Source organism: Armigeres subalbatus, chromosome 2 (assembly GCF_024139115.2).
Source record: "Armigeres subalbatus isolate Guangzhou_Male chromosome 2, GZ_Asu_2, whole genome shotgun sequence".
In the NCBI taxonomy this organism is placed as follows: Eukaryota; Metazoa; Arthropoda; class Insecta; order Diptera; family Culicidae; genus Armigeres; species Armigeres subalbatus.
In genome coordinates, this window is record NC_085140.1 from 271,257,678 (window position 1) to 271,279,901 (window position 22,224).

General features: G+C 40.9%; 1 protein-coding gene across 2 annotated transcripts; it reads left to right on the forward strand.

Annotated features, from left to right (window-relative positions):
* Positions 1-11: 11 nt before the first annotated feature.
* Positions 12-19,044, forward strand: LOC134212229 (uncharacterized). Of its 2 annotated transcripts, XM_062689891.1 has the most exons (5): positions 12-98; positions 167-683; positions 776-1,198; positions 1,405-2,494; positions 17,477-19,044. In XM_062689891.1, the coding sequence occupies exons 2-5, from the start codon at positions 210-212 to the stop codon at positions 18,901-18,903; spliced, it is 3,414 nt and encodes a 1,137-aa protein (XP_062545875.1). In that variant the 5' UTR covers positions 12-98; positions 167-209; the 3' UTR covers positions 18,904-19,044. The 2 variants fall into 2 exon arrangements, with proteins under 2 accessions (XP_062545875.1, XP_062545874.1); XM_062689890.1 differs by having other exon boundaries at positions 18-683.
* Positions 19,045-22,224: the final 3,180 nt, after the last annotated feature.

Below are 22,224 nucleotides of genomic sequence, written 5' to 3' on the forward strand. Positions count from 1 at the left end.
TCAAATGTAAGGCAACTGTCAACACAATCCTTCAAGTTATCACCAAAATCGCTTGTTGATATTCAAAACACCTATTTTTATTACAAAATTTTAGATAAGTAATTTGAGTTTAACCAACATTAATATGTTCCTCATAACGTAATTGCACTAAATTTTGTTCACGCAGTGAAATTAAGTCAGTTTGGGACTATAGAATTTAGAATTCAAACATGGACGAATCACATCATCGCAGCATAATGGATCATTTAGAAATGGGCACCAGCGGGCATCACTTGCAGGAAGACTTATCCAAGGGTGTCCTACGAACTATTCATAATGTCGAGAATGGAACGTTGCATTTCATTACAATACCTCCGGCTTCGAACAGCCGCGAACAGGAATACATCGAAAGCTCCTTACTGGGTGCTGACCTGCTGTCCAGCCATCTTCCAAACGGGATGCTGGTCGATTACATTGGTAACACGGGTTCATCTACTCCAAGCAATCAATACCACCAACAGACTACCAGCTTGTTGGATCATCACAACAGTATCCAAACATATACAGCCGAGGACCTGCAAACATTGGTTGATGCCAGCAATCTACAAACTTCAGACAACGAGAGGAAATTGTTTTTACAATTTGTTAATAAACCAACCACGCAGATATCTCACGAAGCACCCGTGATTGTTACGAATCCTAAGGTAAGCCCTGTACGAATCATGTTAGGCATCAACGTGATGTACCTAACGGCCTTAAGCCAATTAATTTAATTAACATATGAACATTTTATCAGGATTTGTCTGCTGTTAGTTCGTTGACCGAACACGATAAACTATCCCAGTCAGCACACTCGCAACCCCAATTGACTAGTGTCAATCACATGTCCGTTCCTGTGTCGGGGAACAGCTTCATCCACTATCATCATCAGGATCAACTTCTGAGCACGACCCATTCCAATGTGGCCACAAATTCAGCGTGGCAAAACCAATCTTCGATACGTCTGGACCATCATCCCCATCAAATAATACAGAATACTGCACAACTTCAGCAGCAACAAACACTGTCGCAGCCGCATCAGACACAACAACAATCGAACCAGCAGCAGCTCCTATCGTCAATCCACCCTATGTTGCAGAACGATTGCAATCCGGCTAAATTGTTTCACGTGTCTTCGTCAGCTCCGATCAACAATAACATTTCCACTACCAATCAAACAGTAAGTGTTGTAGTCTAAACTGATTTCCAGTTGTGTACCTTATTGTGTTCTTGTTTGATAAATTCTGTCCTTCACTTTAAATGTTGGCCTTATGTTCAGAAGAATAGTTATGGATGTTACCAAATCTTGCATCTCAAGCGTTTTTAAATCGATATGAGATGAATTTATGCTCTAACAAAGTTACGCATTACTTTCTATTTCCACAGTGCATTACAATACCGCCGTTAGCTCCCATCAAGCGAGTTGAATCTCCAAAGCGATACATCACCTACCAAATGGCTCCGCCGCAAACATCCACCTTGGTAAGGCCGTCCTCTGATATCATATCAACCGAAGGATTTCTTTCACGAGAGGACCTCATTGAGTGCGATCCCAGGTCTGACGAAGATGAGGATCAAGAACCCTCAGTTACAAATGCCTCCAACAGTCACTTCATGAACAATTACCTTCCTCACAAGAAACGACTAGCCAAGACGCTCGGTGACCCTAAAACCACAAACCCTCCTGATCAATTCCTCAGAAATTCCGTTATTTCTAATGACCACCAGAATCTTCAAAGTGATACCCCTGTCAAGGAAAAATCAAAGCCTTTTGCCTGTCAACTGTGCAGTGAATCGTTTGATGATCAGTTGATTTTCTTCACACATCTGAAGGGACACTATGAACCATCAGCAGACAGTCCCAGCAATGAAGGAAAAAACACCGACCCGAAGAAGAAGCCGAAACTTCCACGGGTGAAACACACCAAAAAATTGAAGAACGATAAATCTTCGAGGGTAGTGGTAGATGAGGAATCACGACGAACGTCATTACAAGCTGAGAATCAGACAGCTTTAGACTCGCAAGCAGCCAATCCTGCAGACAACAGCGGTGGAGTCTATCAACCGGCTCAGCTGAACACGGATGTGAGCATCAATCACCAGCAACAGCCATCAGTATTGACTAGCTGTGCTGCAGACGCGGATACAGCCGGAGAATTCAGTGAAACGGAGGATATGTTGGAGGGTATCCGAAACGTGGTGCAGAAAGTACAGGATGTTGTGGATACAGATACGAACGATGGACTGGGACTAACCGTTGTTGACCGTCATCATAAAATTTTGCCAAGCAGTGCGAACACCATTGACAATAAAACATGGTTTCATCCCCAGCACCGACCAACACCAATGCCAGCACAGTCTAACGCTCCGAAACCGGCTGATTTCGGTAATGCTTTGGACACTCAGGAAATACACATCAACACCGGCGGTGATAACTTTGTACTTTTTCTCAACAAGGCCGATTTTCAGGAGCAAGGTGAGTGTGTTCTAGTTAAAGTAAACTTCATCTATTTAACGAGCTTTTTCAATTGATCTTCATTATTGGGTTCGTTTCAATGAGGAGATATAAATTATATAAGATAAAGTATTGATTGTTCGGGGGAAGCCCATATGGCAAAATGCCATTTGGCATAACGATTTAAATGTCTAAAGACCATTTGGCATAATTTGTTGGGTACCTCGAGGCCATTTGGCATAACGACCGTTTGGCATAATCCTCGAAAAATGAATTAAATACAACGGACCGTTTAGCAAAACTACCATTTGGCACACAAAAGGTTAATCGTAGGAATATATCGACATTGTTGTTTCATAAGGGCGAAAGTCGAAAATGTAAACATTGACTTCTTCTGCTGATTTCAGGAAGATTAAAGACTTTTGGCGACATTTTCCACTTCTGTTTGATAGAAGGCGCGGAGCGCCACCAGTTCCAAGTGATTGTTAGCTGGGAGCGGTCCTAGTTGTTGAGAAATTTGCAGGAAAAGGCATTGTTTACGATTGCGAGTATGCATTTGCCCTGGATGAAGCAAAAATGAAGATAACTCCTTCTTTAAAAGTACGCATTTGCCCGGAATAATGCAAAAGAGTAAATGACTCCTGCTTTAAAAGTATGCATTTGCCCGGGATGAAGCAAAAAAGAAGATGACTCCTTTAAAAGTACGCATTTGCCCGGGATGAAGCAAAAGGGTAGATGACTCCTTCTTGAAAAGTATGCATTTCTCCGGGATGAAGCAAAAAAGAAGGTGACTCCTTCTTACAAAGTACGCATTTGTCCGGGATGAAGCAAAAGAGTAAATGACTCCTTCTTTGAAAGTTGCGTTGCGTTGCGTTGTAACGGAGTATTTCGTAGATTTCATACTGATAGCTGTCATGTATATTCTTTACCTTTCTTACCCCAATTGCTTATGGATTTCCACTTGGGATTTAATGGAAATCCAATTGGAGGTCCAAAATGATAAAGCATGAAAGCTACCATTGCTGGCCACGCCCATCTTCTCCGTTACTAAGGAAAGGGGAGGAAATGTTGATATGACATCTACTTAACGAGAGGCCAGCGACTCACCGACGCCCTCATAGATGTCAAGGAGTTGGATGGTTGGTAGGGTATATTGGTTAGGAGTATCATCATAAGCAAATGATATCAAATTTGCGAAAAGACGTTGGAAGTGTCTTGGCTAAGAAATTTGTGTCACTCCGTTCTCCTGGCTGATGATTCTTCTCGGATGGGGCGAAGGTATTAGCCTTGCCCTGGCTATTTAGCCTAGGTTTAAGCGCCTATGCTCGCTCTCTGAAACGACAAAGAGAAGAAGAAAAAAATTAAAAAACCTCCCTCCCCCGCTCCCCGTATAACTTTCTAATTTATATTATGGAATTATTTTTATCATTAAATGATTTCTATGATTATGCAAATATAAATAATACGTAAAGTCTTCATACAATGATGCCAGCTTTATGAAAAATATCATTAGATGTAAAAGAACCATTTGTTGACATTTTTAAGTTCCGTATTCCTATAAACAAATAATTCGAAATTAATAATGTCGATTCAAAATCGAAGCTTGATAATAAGATAAATTGAAGCATGTAAAATATATAGAAATATTCCATAATATTTGAACAAATGGTTGAGCTCTGTGCAACTGCACTACACGCTATTCTGAATGAGGAAATGAATAAACATGAACACTACGTTCAATTTTTATTGAATAGCCCATATCGTCAGAACATCAGCATACGATGAAATATCCAGACAAGCTCAAGTAAAGCAGTGTTTTATAGGGATATATTTCCGATGGTGTCATCGAAAGCCTTTAAGTCACACACCAATATTTGATTTTATGAATACATTTTCTGGATATAATGGTGAAAAGAAAATGTGCCTGCCCTCTTGTCTAAAGTCAAAAACACAATTCAAAATTCATCTAACTGACTAAACTTGGTAAATATTAAGAAAAACATCTTCCAACGGTAAAAGAGTTTTATTGCTTGAAAGATATCGTCACTTCGATTAGTTTTCGTATGATCTAAACGCAAATAGGAGAAATAAAATTTCACTTATGTTTAGCAATATGTGACTTAGGACGTGAAGGTTCAAATAAGATAAATGGAATCACTCTTTCCTCACACTCACACTATTGTCGAATTCGTTTTTAAAAAGTTCCAACCTAGGTTGGAACCAGTTCCAACCTAAGTGCTGTCAAAGTGTTTTTTTATTCGCTCAGGTTGGAACTAGGTTCGCACTAGTTCCAACCCCAAAGCTGTCGGGTTCGCACTGTGTTGTTTCACGGTTTCGCACCGGGTTCACCAATACAACTGTACTACAACTGTCAAAACCACGTGGGCGGGTGGGACTGGGCGGAGTAAACAAGCAGAAGGGAGAAACGAAACTATCTGTTTATTAAAATAAAATGCGCGTTGAAAATCTTTTTTCGAGGAATTTTGTGATATTTGTTATTGTAGTTTAAAATGAAATTAATCCGGTAATGTTGTCTAGATTCAGTTTTAAAAATAATTGTTAGGGAAGTTATGTATTCATAAGTTCATTCAGTTTTCCTCACAGATGATGTCCTAAATTAGGTCGGTGGATGGAATTATGTAGTTTGGGAATTCCCCTTGAAACCCGTTCACAAAAATTGTCAGAAAAATATATTTGAGGAATACCAAATAGAATTATTTCTTATGTAGAATTTCTCTTTCGTTCGTTTCAAAATTTTCTTCGGGAATTCTGCCAGAAATTACTTCAGAAATTCTTTCAATAATTCTTTCTTGAATTTTTGGCGATATCTTTCAAGAATTCCTCCATATTTTTTCCAAGGGATCCTTTCGAGATGAATTCCTTTGAAAATTCCTCTAGGAATATCTCCAGGAACTAATTTGGAAATTCCTACAATATAATTCCTTCAGGAAATCCTTCTAGAATACAGGAACTTACTCGAAGTATCCTTCAGGAATTGCTCCGCAAGTTTCGTACATAAAATCCCTCGGAAGTACCTTGAGCCATTCCTCCGGAAGATTCTTGAAAATTGAAAATGCACGGGGCCCAAAATCCGGCGGAAAATTTTCCCGAGGTGTAAGGCTAGGTAGCAGGAAAGGTGTAAGCAAGAGAGGTAGCGAGGAAAAAAATTAGCGAATACTGGAGAATTTTTGTTACATGCTTCTGAGTGTTCTCCGAAAAAAAACTTGCAGAAATAGCTTAATTTACGGAAATACGGAAAATACGGAATTCTTGGTATAAAAATGTGCACAGGATTATTGAATATAATTAAATAGGAGAACTGTTCCGATCTCCATCTCACTGAACATATATTCATCTCAACGGGAAACAAAGAAATGCAGCACCAATTTCGTCGCCTCTTTTTGTCAACATTTGTGCTCACTGCTGAGAAAAATCCCAAAAATAATAAACAATCCAAATTCCTTTCCATTGCTTTGTTTTTGATGGGATGAATATCGGAGCCATGAGACGAATTCCAGGAGCAGTTTCCCTGGTTATATCCACCCAAAAGTAAATTCCACTATCCGCAAAAATCAGTTCACGCACTTAAACATATTTATTTATCATGATCTGATTAGTCAACGCCAACGCACTGCCAGTGCACTGGATGTCCTGGATCATACGTTTCGAATCAAAACAAACACGATGCTACGCACACCAACATATCCAATGACAGATGGAACTGAAAATGTTTTTTTATTCAGGGTTCGGGTTGGCACTGACCCAGGTTTAAAAACGAATTCGACATATGTGAATGGTTACTTGAATTCTAACAGCTCGATAGCAATTGTACCCGCGGTTACCAGTAGCCGTACCGGAGCATGATTGTTTTTGGCGAACTGATTTATGGACAAAAAAAAAAGGATGATGAAAAAAAGGCAATTAAATTTTTATCAAAGAGAAAACCGACACTCAATCCTCTCCGCTCTAAACTCAAACAGCTCAGTTAAAACTCCCGTCACTGTCTGTGAATCGGTTCGTAATCAAGTGTCAAGATTAACGGAAACCCACCGTATAATTTGAACTGAATAATATAGGAAAAATACTTATCTGCACACTTCGTAGACTCAATCTGGATTTGAACGCCATATTTGCAATGAGGAACCAAGCATTGTAGCTTAAAACTATTAACGGTACGGGCAATACAGTGGTTTGACGATAATCCAAAGCAATGGAACAATGGGACAGAATCGCTGAAGAAAACGTTGCTAATCCAACAATTAGCAATATTAAGCACCCGCGCACTCCTAGGAAGCTCGATCACTACTTCTAACGAGACGCGTGTCCCGGCGGCATAGCACCAGCCGAAACCAAAAAATATCAGCGAAACAAGACAGAAAAAATATGCTGCCAGAAAACAAAACACGACCGGCCGCGCGCAGAGCCTACTTCGATCTCTAAATGACTCCTTCTTTGAAAGTATGCATTTACCCGAAATAAGGCAAAAGAAATATGACTAAGAATTGTCACACACACACTTTCACCCCAACACTGCTCACAACATGCCGTAGAAACAAAAAATACTGCGGCGCGCTTTGTAAATTTTTCAAGCGAACTTGTTATGCCAAATGGCATTATGCCAAACGGACTTATGACAAACGGAATTATGCCAAATAGAATTATGCCATTTGGGGTAGCCCCTGATTGTTCCATTGTTTATTATTGTTTATTATTATTTTTGTTAAATATCTTGGCTGTGTTGCTGTGCATATGCACAGCACATGCTTCGAAATGAACAAATTGATTTGAAATTTGTGAAAAATAATCCACATGTCTTAGTGGAACTCGAACCCTCAACCTCCTACTCTCTAGATAGGCGTGATAACACCTAAACGACAAGACCGTTTAAAGGTCACGTTTGCGGAAAAGCCACCAGAATCCAAATACCAACCTCCACCGCGTTTCGCTCTTATTTTGCAAATTGAATATCTTTCGGATGCTTGATTTGCCCAATCGTCACAATGTGCTTTACTGTTGTATATCGACAGTCAGGCGAGTCAACATTGTTTATTAAGGTACACCGGGGCAAGTTGAAACGGTTCAATCAAAGTTAATTGCCTATTTCCGGGGATTAAACCACCCGACTTGGACGTTAATTTACAATGTTATGGAAACTCATATGTGAATATGTACGTTATGTGGAAGATATTGATTTGAAAAATGTATTGGAGGTAACCACTTTCCCTTCGATGGGACTCGAACCCATGACCCTACAGTACGCGTACTGTAGGGTCATGGGTTCGAGTCCCATCGAAGGGAAAGTGGTTACCTCCAATACATTTTTCAAATCAATATCTTCCACATAACGTACATATTCACATATGAGTTTCCATAACATTGTAAAAAAAAAAGTTGAAACGGTTTTTTCAAAGTTGAAATTCGAAGTGCTGTAAAAAAATCACCCTTTGATATATTTTGAATCCGTTTGCGGTGTTTGCCAGTTCGGGCCAAATATTATACATACAAAATAAACAACCTTGACAAACTTTTTCATAAATATTTTTTATATTTTAATTATTTTTTTATATGCATCGTTTCAACTTGCCCCGCGAATCGGGGCAAGTTGAAACACTGCGTTATATTCAGACGTAAGCTAATTTTTCCGTATTAATAACAAAATGTATGTACGCAGTGAGACTCAATAAGCACGAGGTTATAAAGGGGACTATAATACTGCCAGGATTCGCATAACAGTCCCATGTAAGTTTTTGATGATTTCGATTTTCTTTCAGAACTTAGCCTAAAATTGTCTCCTGTTTAAGACAAACTGATAAAATAGTAGGCTTTGTTCTAGAAATTTGAAAACAAATTCCACTTTTGTTGCTTCATCTTGATATTTTTTCCAGATTTTGATAGGTACACTTTTACACAAAAAATTAACTTAAGTATAGTTCATTTAATTGTCCCACAGCAATAAATATGGGTAAAGAATATTATGTCAATTTTTTGGAAAGATACCAATTTGTTTTCAATTTATTATTATTTTTTGTTCTTCTCCATGTAAAACAAGTTTGATAAATTCAACGGCATATTACTCAAGTCGGCGAAAGTGACATGGGACTCTTATGCGAATAAGGGCAGTGTACAACATAGTCACAAGCATATTTTCAGAGACCAAATGCTGGAGAACGCACTACGCTGAAAATTTATCAAATTGATTTTCTCCTACTGGTGACCACTCGGATTACTATTCAGGATGCTTCATTATTTGGTTCACTTGTATATTGCGCAGTTGATTAATTCTGTTGTGGCTTCTTCATAAATGAGCATGAGCATGAGCATGAGCAGGATAACCGTACAATTCGTAGTTGCTACTCCGTGATTGACTAGAACTTGCGAAATTGCACAGGGAACCAATTGAATGGAGCTTGGGTTTTTAGCTATCATTCTCAATGTGCAAATTTCGGAAATTCAATGCATTTTACTAAGTCAATTACGGCGCCGGCCACGTCCTTACGGTCATCAAGGGAAGGAAGGATTATTAGTTCAACTTTCGTTGCTACTAGAGACCGAGTATACCTCTGCATCTCCACGATAGTCTTAGGATAGGATATTGTGTTAGTATGAAGGATATATTATCTGGATTCACTTTGGTAAGTGATGCGATCTATGGGATAGGAATATATGAATGAGAATTAGAAGTACTAGAGTAATGAGAAAGTATTAAAGTGAATTCTAATGGGATTCATTTTTACAATTAGAATTTGAATGCTATTGATTCTAATACCACGCACACGTCTACTACACCATCGCTACCTGCACATTAACCTCACACATTCTTACTTGTATGAGGCCTGCACGAGCATAGCGACCGTATATAGCATTCGTATGCGGGTACAAATGAATACCAATCTATTTTTTACATTTTATTTACTGCTACTAAGTAACAGGCAGCTTTTTATAACAATTCTATATTTAGAATCATACTTGCTAGCAATGAGATTGAGTTATATGATTAACGAAATTATCTAATAGGAAATTGGAAAGGGCCAGGGATCAAACCCTTAATCTCCTGCTTATGAGGCAGAAGCAGTGACACAAGGCCACCAAGCACCCTCTGTTGTGGCTTCTTCATGCACATTAATTCCAGTCATCATATCTCTCATAAACTCTTCGATTGGAGAAATAGGCTGCTGGGGAACTGAAAGGTGGAGTTAACGAAATGTTTACATACTCTATGTTTTATTTTCTGAGAGTCAGTGCTCAGAAGATTAAGAATCTCAAAACTGCAGTTTAAACATGACCCCTTTTCATTCTAGTGGAGATTGTAAGAAGGTTGCATTCATGACAGAATGGGCGGAAATTAATTAAATTTATGTTCAGAAGTTTGCATATTTTCACAAATTTATGTTTTTCGAATGTATTTACGGACCATGTTGAATTTTGGGAAAAAAATCTTTTTAATTGCTAGGGTGACGTTTTGAATCGTTGTTTCAACTTGCCCCGCACCACGCATTTCTATTTGCCCCGATGAGTTGAACATGCAGAGCAATATCTAACAACCAAAATACAAAAATTAAAAGGGGTCTTTCGACGATTTTTCATAATCATTATGCTTATTCAACATTGAATGATTACCTCCCGTGAAAATTTGATGAAAAAACTCTTCCAAACATCGTTTTGAGACCTGTTTTATTGGCACGTCAAATAGTTGGTTTGGGTTTTGCAAAGGGCGAAAAATAAACAATGGCAGGGATTGCTTTTGAAAGCTGCAATCTTTCGGGAATGGCAGTCAGAAGATGCGTTTAGGCGAGTAGATTGTTGAAAAAAATTATCAGAACATTCGGTCATTTCCTTTCTGAATTACAGCTTCTGTTTCAACTTACCCCGCATTTCAACTTGCCCCGGTGTACCTTATCGAGAACATCACACTCTATGCCCCCTCTATGAATCAATCATACTGCGCAGTGCTAAAGACTTGCTTGGATAAAGCATTTGATGAGTGTGACTTTTCCACGCATACGGTCGAATGTGCTCAAACGACTAATGACGGTGGCACTTGATCACAATTAATTGCATATTGTACTTTCAGTTGAAAACCGAAGTGAGCTCTCGCGACAATTGAGTTTTCTCCGGTTTCCGTTTGTCGCAACTACGTCGCGATTAGTGCGCATCATGGCGCACGACAGTGGTATACATGCGCACTAGTCGCGATGCAGTTGCGACATCAGAAAATAAGGAAAAACTCAATTGTCGCGAGAGCTCACTTCGGTTTTCAACTGGAAGCACAATATTATTCGGCAAGCAGTAAGTAAACAGTAAAGCACATGTGACAATTGGGCAAATCAAGCGTCCGAAAGATATTCAATTTCCAAAAAATATCTAACCGTGGTGGAGGTTGGTACTCGGGTTCTGATGGCTTTTCCGCAAACGTGACCTTTTAGAGGTCTTGTTGTGTACGTTGTGTAGGGCAAGATGAATACAAACAGGTGTTGCAGTATGCCAATTACATGATTCAGCCATCTTGGATTTTTGTATGGGAGAGCCACCGAGTTAGTTTATGTTTTGCACTGAAAATGAATTTTTCATCCCCGCGCTAATCTCCCATCTACTGTCGAAGTGAGTATAAGAACCCTGATGTAGGGGTTATCACGCCTATCTAGAGAGTAGGAGGTTGAGGGTTCGAGTCCCTCCAAGACACGTGGATTCTTTTTCGCAAATTTCATATCAATTTGTCTATTTCGAAACATGTGCTGTGCACAAGTTTTAAATAAAAGAAATGATTTTCGTACGGCCCAGTTGCCGAATAATATGCAATTAATTAAATAACTTGTTATTCAGGCCCATGCAGTGCAATACATTAAAGTCTTCTCCATTCAGCTCGGTCCATGGCTGCACGTCGCCAACCACGCATTCTGCGGAGGGTCCGCAAATCATCCTCCACCTGATCGATCCACCTTGCTCGCTGTGCACCTCGCCTTCTTGTTCCCGTCAGATCGTTGTCGAGAAACATTTTCACCGGATCCGCCATCTGCAAATGGTTGGAAAACTCCAAGTGCGCGTTGGTCCTACCGGTCTAATAAGCGTTTTGTAGATAGTCAGTTTGGTACGGCGGCGAACTCTATTCAATCGGAGCATTATGCGGAGTCCAAAGTACATACGATTTCCTGCCATGAAGCGTCTTCGAATTTTTCTGTTGGTATCGTTGTCGGAGGTCACCAGTGAGCCCAAGTACAATTCTTCAACCACCTCGATTTCGTCACCACCAATACAAACTCGTGGTGGGTGGCACACGTTGTCCTTTCTTAAGCCTCTTACTATCATGTACTTCGTCTTCGAAGTGTTGATGACTAGTCCAATCCGTTTAGCTCTGCTTTTCAGTATGATGTAGGCTTCCTCCATCCTCTCAAAATTACGTGCCATAATATCAATGTCGTCGGCGAAACCAAATAACTGGACGGACTTCGTGAAAATCGTACCACTCGTGTCAATCCCTGCCCTTCGTATTACTCCCTCCAAAGCGATGTTGAATGCCCCTGAAACTCGAACTACGCACATCACCCGATCCATCGTCGCCTTGATCAACCTTATCAGTTTATCCGGAAATCCGTTTTCGTGTATTAGCTGCCATAGCTGGTCCTGATCGATTGTATCATATGCGGCTTTGAAGTCGATAAATAGATGATGTGTGGGCACGTTGTATTCGCGGCATTTCTGAAATACCCAACTAACATTTAATGTCAATGTAAATGTTATTTCAACTCGTTTATACAGCTTCAAGCTGAATATGTGTGCTATACATATGATCAATAACTTCTATTCAATGCTTTTACCAGCAAATCTGGCGAATCTATTCAGCTGTTTTTGACGTGCCTGCATAACTACTTTACAGCATGTTACACAATTTTTTCTCAATCCTTGTTAAACCATTTAGTAATATAATTCGCTTCAATGGCGCTTATTCAGATTTTTTAAATCTGTTAAATAAGTTTTATACAGCCACTGAATTCATTTTGATTAAATATTATTTGAGAGGAGAGTAAATTTCGGAGTTTATTTAATGTTTTTTTTTGTGGAAAACTCAAATAATAATTTTGTTGCTACCTAGATTCGAACTCCTGATCTCCTGATTCAATGGCCGCTGCTCTGTCATCACCGTCACTTTGACATATGTAAATAACAAAGAAAATTATGGATGTGCTTCTTCGCATACCCTATAGGTCAGATTCATGCTGTATAAACGTTAGAAAGAGGCCTACATGCTGCTTTCAGTACATAAGCTTAAAAAGTATGCTTTCAGCATTATTTCAACCATTATTCAAACATCTGTCAGCATGTTCTGTGGGCTAACTTTTATGCATCATCAATCGCTGAAATTGTTTTTAGGCAACATTTTCTCGATCTGTATAGATGCTACTCTGCTGCTAATCGTTTAACAGTAGCCGTCAACAGCAATATCGCTTCTAAATGGCTTGTTTTATTACACTATCTGCTAGCATTAATGACAGCGCTTTGTCAGTTGCTATAAGAGCAGGTGAACCTTTGTAGCTGCATTACAGAAATCAATAGCTCATACACAGCTCCGGCAACAATAATCAAATGTAAACATTGCGGTTTTGACGTTCCATACCGATAAGCTATTAAAAGAAGCAGTATAAGGTTTACTTAAACGTTGTGTAATCTTCAAAGATACAGAAGTTGCCTAAAAGCTTCGTTAGTTCATTTATAGCGCCATTACGCTATATTGTTAGTGCTATAAAAACAGCGAAAACTTTTTCATTGTGAATGCTACTCACCGTAATATAGGAAGTTGCTAACAAGCAACTTAATTACATACATGAGCTCTTAACCGATAAGCTTTGTTGCTAATTCAGACAGAGCTGTTTTATAACTATATGAAAGCTGCATAAACGATAAAAGATGAAATATATTCGGCACAAACTGACTAGCTGATAGATATTTGGGTAATAGTCGAGTTGAAGTTTAAGGGATTATTTGCGAAGGCTTTTCTTTTATTCAGCATTGGCTGCTTCTATTCAAATATAATACAGCCAAAGGCTAGAAGTTAAAGCTCTTAGCACCAAAATTGTTAGTTGGGTACCTGGCGTACGGCGAATATCTGATCTGTGGTAGAGCGTTCACCCATAAATCCCACCTGATACTGTCTCACGAACTCTCTTGCAATTGGTTGTCGGCGGCGCGGTAGTTGCTACAATCCAACTTATCGCCCTTGTGGATGGGACACACGACACCTTCCATCCACTTCTGCGGCAGAACCTCATGCTCCCAAACCTTGGTAATTACCCAGTGCAGCGCTCTAGCCAGTACCTCACCACCGTGTTTAAACAGTTCTCGTGGTAGTTGGTCAACTCCAGGGGCTGTGTTGTTTTCAACCGGCCGATCTCCTCCTGGATTTCCTGGATATTCGGAGCCGGAAGTCGCATGTCCTATGTGCGTACTCCTAGGTTCAATACCATACCGCCACCGTTGTTTACCTTATCGCTATTCAGGTGCTCTTCGTAGTACTGCCACCACCTTTGAATCACCTCACGCTCGTTTGTAAGAAGGTTCCCGTTTATGTCCTTACTAGAGATGGGCGTTCAGATCTGGAACCGGTCAAATGATCCGGATCTCTAAAGTGAGTGAATGATTCGTGGATCATTTTTTAAAAGATCCGGTTCACCAGATCAGCAAATTATTTAACCATTTGTAAGGAAATAATAAAATAAAAAGTTCATTCTTTGTAATCCATACGCTTGTAAACAAGAAAGGGTAAAGTTATTGTCAGTACGGTTCAAAAGTGTGAGCCAGAATGACGAAGGTTTCACTTTATTGCATTCTCCTTACGTTTTGTTCTAAGGATCCGATCCGGTTGCCCGCTGACGCACACTTCCTGTCCTGTCTAGCAGATTTCCTGCAGCGCTACGACGTCGAATGGGCAGGGATGTAATTCATCGTAGATTATCCTGTCGCAACCTGCGAAACCTAGCGACTTGCAATTCCGAGCTTCCAATCGTGATCCTTCATTCGTCGCGTAGGTCGTTACCGATTGTATCGAGTCGTATTATCTTCTATGTCGTTCGTCGAAGGGCCGTCGTGTCAGGACTGTTTAGCGTCCCACCTTACACCAGGACTTGACCACGATTCCCAGATTATTGTTAGTGCCATAGCTTTGGTATTATTAAGTAAGCACTTAAGGAGGAAGAGTCATTTTCTTATGCTCCATATAAACAAAAAACCCAGAATAATCCACCTAGCGGTGATGGTGCCTTTCTCGTGTATTATAAAATGTAACAAGAAAAGCACATAAGAGAGGTCAAAATTGCACTTTAGGGAGATAGATTCAGTAATTTCCATCAATTCACATTTATTTGCGTTCATTTGAATGCATTGCAATAGCCTTCGAGAAAGAAAAAAATCGATTTTGAATTTTTTTTCAATGTTTTTTTCAATAGCTCCGGAACGCTCCGGGCTAATTTTAGCGAAAAATAAGGAAGGATTCCGCGTCGAATGCACACATACATACATACATACACACATACAGACATCACCTCAATTCGTAATAAAAATAGTAATTAAAAAAACGGAAAATTTTGAGTATTTTCAAAACATTCTTTAACATAATATTTATTTTATCCTTTCGGAAATCAGTAGGACATATTTTTTTAAATATTTATCAAGGCCTAATGGCCGTTTAAACAGCGATGCTAAATGGTTCCCTTGTGGTATGCCGGACATTGCACGAAAGTACAGCAGGAACAGCAGAAAATCGCAATCGACCAAACGATAACAAGGGGAAGTGTACCGGTTTCGGTCACCTTAGTGCCTTATTTAACCAACCCTGAAAATTGCATATTCCCAATAACTATCGATCAGTTTCCACAGCGAAGAAGCGTAAGGGATATATCTCCTGTTACTTACTTGATACTTGATGGGCTACAGCTCTTCGATGAAGCCGAATGGAGTATCCTTCTCCACTGGACTCGATCCTGGGCCAATCGCTTCCAGTCGCCCTGAACATTGAGCGCCCTCAGGTCCTCTTCAACTGCAAAAAGCCATCGTGTACGCGGCCTTCCACGAAGCCTGTGGCCTCTTCTGGGTTCTCTACTAAATATTATCTCCGCTTGATGTTCTTCCGGCAAACGAACAACGTGACCAGCCCACCGTAGTCTGCCGTGTTGTATAAGCTTAATAATAGCCAGCCCTTTATATACCTGGTACAATTCGTGATTCATGCGACGCCGCCAGATACCGTTCTCTTGTTTACCGCCGAGTATTGTCCGCAGCACCTTACGCTCAAACACTCCAAAAGCTCTCCGATCAGCCTCCTTTAACGTCCAGAAAGAATCAGAGAATCAGAGTAGTATACAGCGCGAGTTTTGTTTTCGTTTGCAGACTACGGGACTTAAGCTGGTTACGAAGTCCGTAATAAGCCCTATTTACAGCTGCAATACGCCTTTTCACCTCGCGGGTAACGTCATTATCGCACGTCACTAATGTTCCAAGATACACAAATTCTTCCACCACTTCAAATTTTTCACCATCCAGCACTATTTCGCTACCACCACCACTAATGAACCCACGTTGATTGCCAGCGACCATGTACTTCGTTTTGCTGGTATTGATCGTGAGTCCAATCCTCGCTGTCTCCCTCTTAAAAGGTACAAAAGCCTCTTCCACAGCACGCCGATCAATCCCGATAATATCGATATCGTCCGAAAAACCCAGGAGCATATGCGATCTTGTGATAATGGTACCGCTTCTTTGCACGCCAGCTCTCCTAATCGCTCCCTCAAGCGCTATATTGAACAGTAGATTCGAGAGTGCATCACCCTGCTTTAATCCATCTAAGGTAACAAATGACGTCGATATTTCATACGCAACCCTTACACTTGATTTCGATCCGTCCAACGTTATACGAATCAGCCGTATCAGTTTCGCCGGAAAACCCTGTTCAAGCATAATTTGCCATAATTCATTCCGTTTCACTGAATCGTACGCCGCCTTGAAATCAATAAACAGATGATGTGTCTGCAAGTTGTACTCCCGGAATTTATCAAGGATTTGTCGCAGTGTAAACATTTGATCCGTCGTTGATCGGCCCTCACGAAAACCTGCTTGGTATTCGCCGACGAAGGACTCTTCAAGCGGTCTCAATCTGTTAGACAGAATACAGGAGGGTTATTCCTCGGTAATTGGGGCACTCCAGTCTGTGCCCTTTCTTAAAGAGAGGGCAAATGAGGCCGTCCAACCAACCATATCTCCTGTTACAGCTAATTAAACTCGGATATTGCTATTTTCAGAGTTATACGAGAAACTGCCCAAATTATGAACATGGCCAAAACTGGTACAGTTACCCTACATAGTCACATTCGAGAAACGAGCTTTTTCAGTAAACATGCATAAGAATAACAAATTACAATGAAAATTTAAGTCATTTTAGGCTGGGCGAATATGTCCTGCGATTAGTTTCTAGAAGATCAAGATTTTGGTCCTCAAACATGACCATTCTATACATTTTGTACCGGAGTGTACTTGACTAATGTATGGAGTTCGGCAGCCCCCTAACCCAAACGCAGAACCGGGATGGCTGCTGGTCCCTGACAAAAACGGTGTGGCTGCGATGAGTAGAATAGAAGCTTCCGGTAGGCGTACGGTAAGCGTTCGGAAAAATGCACATCCCACGAAATAAAATTTTGTTAAGACAACCGTATCGTAGGAATAATTATGGGCTGGCAAGCTGGCAACTGATTTGCAGCAAAATTTCAATCAATCAATCAATGGGGATAGATAGCTAAATCCCAAGCTCCATTTATTTGGTTCTCTGTAAAACTCCTCAAATTCTGGTATACATCACGACGTAGCAACTACTAATAGTTCGGTCATCATTTTTATACTCAAAGAATTTGTCGACAATCACACCTCGACAATCTTATTCATGCAATTTGATTGTGTCACTGATTGTTATAAATAAAGATCATTAGTATTATGAGTGATTTTATATGCATTGTTATTCATTTGCAGATATGTTGGAAAACTCCAATAATCATCGAATACCACATCAGCATAACACAGCTCGACATGAACAACACATACTGCCGTCCAGCCATGACCCACCGACTTCCTACATTCTGGAAGCAGACCATTCCCTACAACCGACCAGCATCGGCGAATGCGACATGAACAGTATTCAAATTCTCGATCTCGGTTCAAACGACATAGAAAACCACGAAATAGCCAAACTAGTAGACTTCGAGCTCACCACACCGCCACACGTGAACGATCTGCATGGTGATAAACTTTTCAAAGGCGGTCGTAAAACCAGCGTAGTCGTCAACAACGAGGCGGAGTTCGATGACGAGCATGGAACTGATGATTTTTATTTAAATAATGAAGAAGCTATCGGGGAGGATGCTGTGAGTGATTACCAGGAAGAACCGTTAGACAATGGAAACCAGTTTGAGGCAGTGGGCAACGTTAACGATGTAAGCGTGATCACCGTTTCGTCAGCTCCACCGGGTAAGAAAAAAGGTCGCAAGAAAGCCAATACTAACGGAAATGAAGCAGACGAAACTGTAAACGACGGCGATGGGTCGAAAAAATCCAGCAAAAAGTACCCCTGTGCAGAGCCGGACTGTGATAAGGTGTTCAATTCGAAAACGGCTGTTCGATATCATGAGCTGCAGCACAAGAATGAAAGGCCCTTCAACTGCAGTGAGTGTCCGAAAAATTTCTTCACATCCAGCGCATTGAAAGTGCACGAACGGTTACATTCAGGCGAGAAACCCTACAAGTGCGACGAATGTGGGCGAGCATTCCGGCAGTGGGGCGACATGAAATATCATCAGTCCTCGATTCACTCTAATGAGAAAACGCATCAATGCGAATTTTGCGGGAAAAAATTCGCTCGCCGCTATTCGTTAGTGCTGCATCGGAAAATCCATCTTAACGAAAAGAATCACGTATGTGACATCTGCAACAAAGCCTTCCGAGCCAGCTCGTATCTGCAATCTCACAGAATGATACACACAGGCGAGAAACCATACTCGTGTACGTTCTGTGTGAAGAAGTTCCGATGCGGAGGCGATATGAAGCGACACCTCAAGACTCACGAGCGAAGCAAATCCGGGGTACCAATCAGTACCAAGACGACAGTACAACTAGATAAGGAAACGTCGCCAAACAAAGCAAACACTAAAGCAGCTAAAAGGCAACCAACGGATGTGATAGATCTGACTAAAATCAAAAATGAAGGTAGCAAGAACTGGACGCAGCCAGTCATCACGGTGCTCTCGAAGGATATCAACCACGCCGCAGGTGGGTCGGGCAGCAGGATCAACAGTACTAACAGCGCAACTACCGGTCCATTGACGTATCTCACGCAGGTCGCTGGAGATCAGTTACGAAAGCCGGAGGAAACCGTACTGATAACGGACATCACGCGATGGTAGGTGCATCCGTAATGCAATTCTGTACTTTGTAGTAAATATGGTTACTTCCAAAATCTACTTTAGGAATGTGTATATAAAAATTATGTTAGGTCAAGTATTTTACTCTTTTTGAATAAACCAACTGTGTAAGTACAAAATGAATTTCAGTGTATGATTTGCAATATTCGTTGCTACTGGATGACTATGGGGCAGTTAAATGCTGGTGGATTGGACCCGGCTCAACAGAAAATGGTATCGTGTAGCGACTGCCAATGGTGTAGAAAGTATTTTGGGAGATTTTCTCGGTTCCTCTATTTCAATCGCGCCTGTTTTAGCCAGCGTTCTTCAAAGTCGTCCTGACTCTGAATTTAGGTGTCAATGGAGTAAATGTAGATTAGGATGGTGCATTATAGATTGGCTAAGGCGACGCCTCAACGGCTCAGAACAAAAACATTTTGACTTAAATTTTCAACATGGATTTATAAAAATAGCTCATAATCTGTATGCCAAGGGCATGCAATAACAAAAATTCTACTTTCGATTTCATTTCGAGTAATTAAAATGAAAGTCTATTTTTCTGTCATATACGTCAACATATGCCTCTAATGTATTAAATACTTGCAATTGTTTTTGAATCGTTAAATAACAGGAGATTCAATAATTTACAACTTAATTGCATATTTTTGTCTTCTGACACCAGTGTCTGCAATATGTATCATTTTCCCCTAAATTGCATTGTTGAACGTTAAATATATCCTAATTTAAAAATAATATATACCTATTGTTTTCTTGTTATTCTTGATATGGAAATGCTGACATCATCTTCCAAACTTACATGTTAATGATAGAATTAGAGGCGAAAGTATAGAATTGATAGCTCCGTTAATACGGCAGGCATGAAGAATGTTTTATAGAAGTCGATTTGAAAGCGAGCGGAGGGCAATACTTGTAATGGTATAAATCTCGCGACCTTCCTTCTGCCAAACTCGCGTATGAAGGGAAGGGGGAAGAATATCAGTGTGGAATATATCTCCACTGGCTTCGCAGGTTGCGACAGGATAATCTACGATGAATTACATCCCTGCAACTTCGAAGTCGTAGCGCTGCAGCTGCTGGACAGGACAGAAAGTGTGGAAAAGCGGGCATCGAGCGGCTACATTCTACCAAAGCTGTGGCACCACCAACGAGCTGGGAACCGGCTTCATAGTGCTGGGTAAGATGCGCCAACGTGTGATTGGGTGGCAGCCAATCAACGCAAGAATTTGCAAGCTGAGGATCAGGGAATCAATATTCGAGCAACGCCTAACAATATACCCTTTGTCGTCAACAGAGTTTGTTACTGACAAACGCACTTAGCGACAAACCTTTATCAGAACCCGAACACAATATGACAAGAATCATTTGCCTTGCATGCTCTGATATTTCCGAGAATACGATGCTAATTTTGTAATCATTGTTCGATTCTCGAATATTTCTATAAAAGCAGAAACTATGATAGCATAAAACCGAAATTTGCTGTAGAGATAATGAAAAATAACGGGATGAAAAGTTAGCAACAAGATTGTCTTCTTTTTTGTTGCTGACAAAATTTTTCGGATCTTTGTCATTATTATCTCCGACAAAAACAAAGCTTTGTCGTTGGTTCTCTCTTGTCGCTTGTTTCGCAAGCGCATTTCAGAAAAATTGATTCACAGGGCTTGTTTACAAGGTGTTAGAAGAAAAATCGATAAGGAGAAAATTAAAATTCATATTTTTAGTTTAAAATTGCTGTGATCCGAGTATTTCAGTGATATTATTTGCATTCAGCATGAAATCAGTCGCAAAGGACATCTACATGCGAATAAAATGATCAAACAATTTTATCCGAAGCTTCGCTGGAGACTAAGTCCTGGTGAAATAGCTCTGTGAACTGTCAACCTACGTCATCATGCACTGGTCTATAGCATCATCAACGTGCACTGCCCACACGAAGGGAGACCCGACAACGAGAAAGAAGCGTTCTATGCACAGCTGGAGCTTAAAAACACATTAATAAAGCTTTAAGAAAAAAGCAGCTGAAGCAGACTAGAAATACTAGAATAAGAGATCGACGAAGACGCCATCTTGTTTCCAATCGAACCGTCAAAGGCGGTTCCAATTCGACTTGTTTACTTTTTGCTTCCATAAGAAGCAAGTGCTGCCAGTATTATTTTGACGATTTCATGCATTTCCATACGTTGCCATTTCTACAGTTTTTCACTCCGCCGGTCTCTGGTTATAGGGTTGCTAGAGCAGACATACGATGGATGCCCACTGCGGGACGTCAAAATCGTCATCGCTGGCATGAACGCTCAGGTAGGAAGGGAGTAAATGTATAGACCGGTCATCGGACCGGATAGTCTGCATACCGCATCGAACGACAACGGCCAACGATGCATAAACTTTGCAGCCTCCCGCCCGGTGGTCCGAAGCACTTTCTTCCCCCGCAAGAATATCCACAAGGCTACATGGAAATCACCTAATCAAGTAACGGAAAACCAAATCGACCACGTTCTAATCGACGATAAATTCTTCTCCGACATCACGAACGTACGCACTTACCGTAGTGCGAATATTGAATCCGACCACTACCTCGTTGCGGGGTCTGTCTAGGATGTGGTGGGGTTCGACAGTGGGCTCTGTTGAACTTCTATAAAAAGCTGCATGTGTCCCCAAGCAGGCCCTATCAAAGCAACCGTGTGCCGCTTAAAGCGCATTAGCCTAGTCCTGGTGTTGGGTGGGACTTTAAACAAATTTGACCCGACTGATCGAGCGTCTGTTCACCAAGGAGGTGCGGCTTGAACAGCGTCTGTTCTGGCATCCAGCGGCTAGGTATGAAATGCTATTCCCCGGAAGCTGTACCTAAGATGGCAACCCCATCCCGGTGGATAGGGAACCTTGGGCCAACAACCTACTGTTCCCGAAACATCAATTTGTTCGAGAATACGATAATGAAAGAATACGGACTGATTTTACGGCGAAGACTCTTAGCGCGAAACAACGGACACGAATAGGAACATGGAACGTTTTAACCCTAGCCCAGCAGAGTAAATCGGCACAACTTGCCAATGAGGCACGCCGCATGAAGCTTGAGATCCTGGGACTGAGTGAAGTCCGTTTGGCCAAACTTTGGAGAACACAGAACGCCGTCGGGACAAGGTTTACGAGGTGAACACGCTTCCCGGCATCGCGGAGTTGGTTTCCTACTAAGCGCTCAGGCACACTCTACGCTTATGAAGTGGGAACCAATTCAGAGGCGTCTCGTGGATCGTAAAGCTGGTTGTGCACCCGACCAATATTTTTCCAGAAAAAAAAAACAATCGT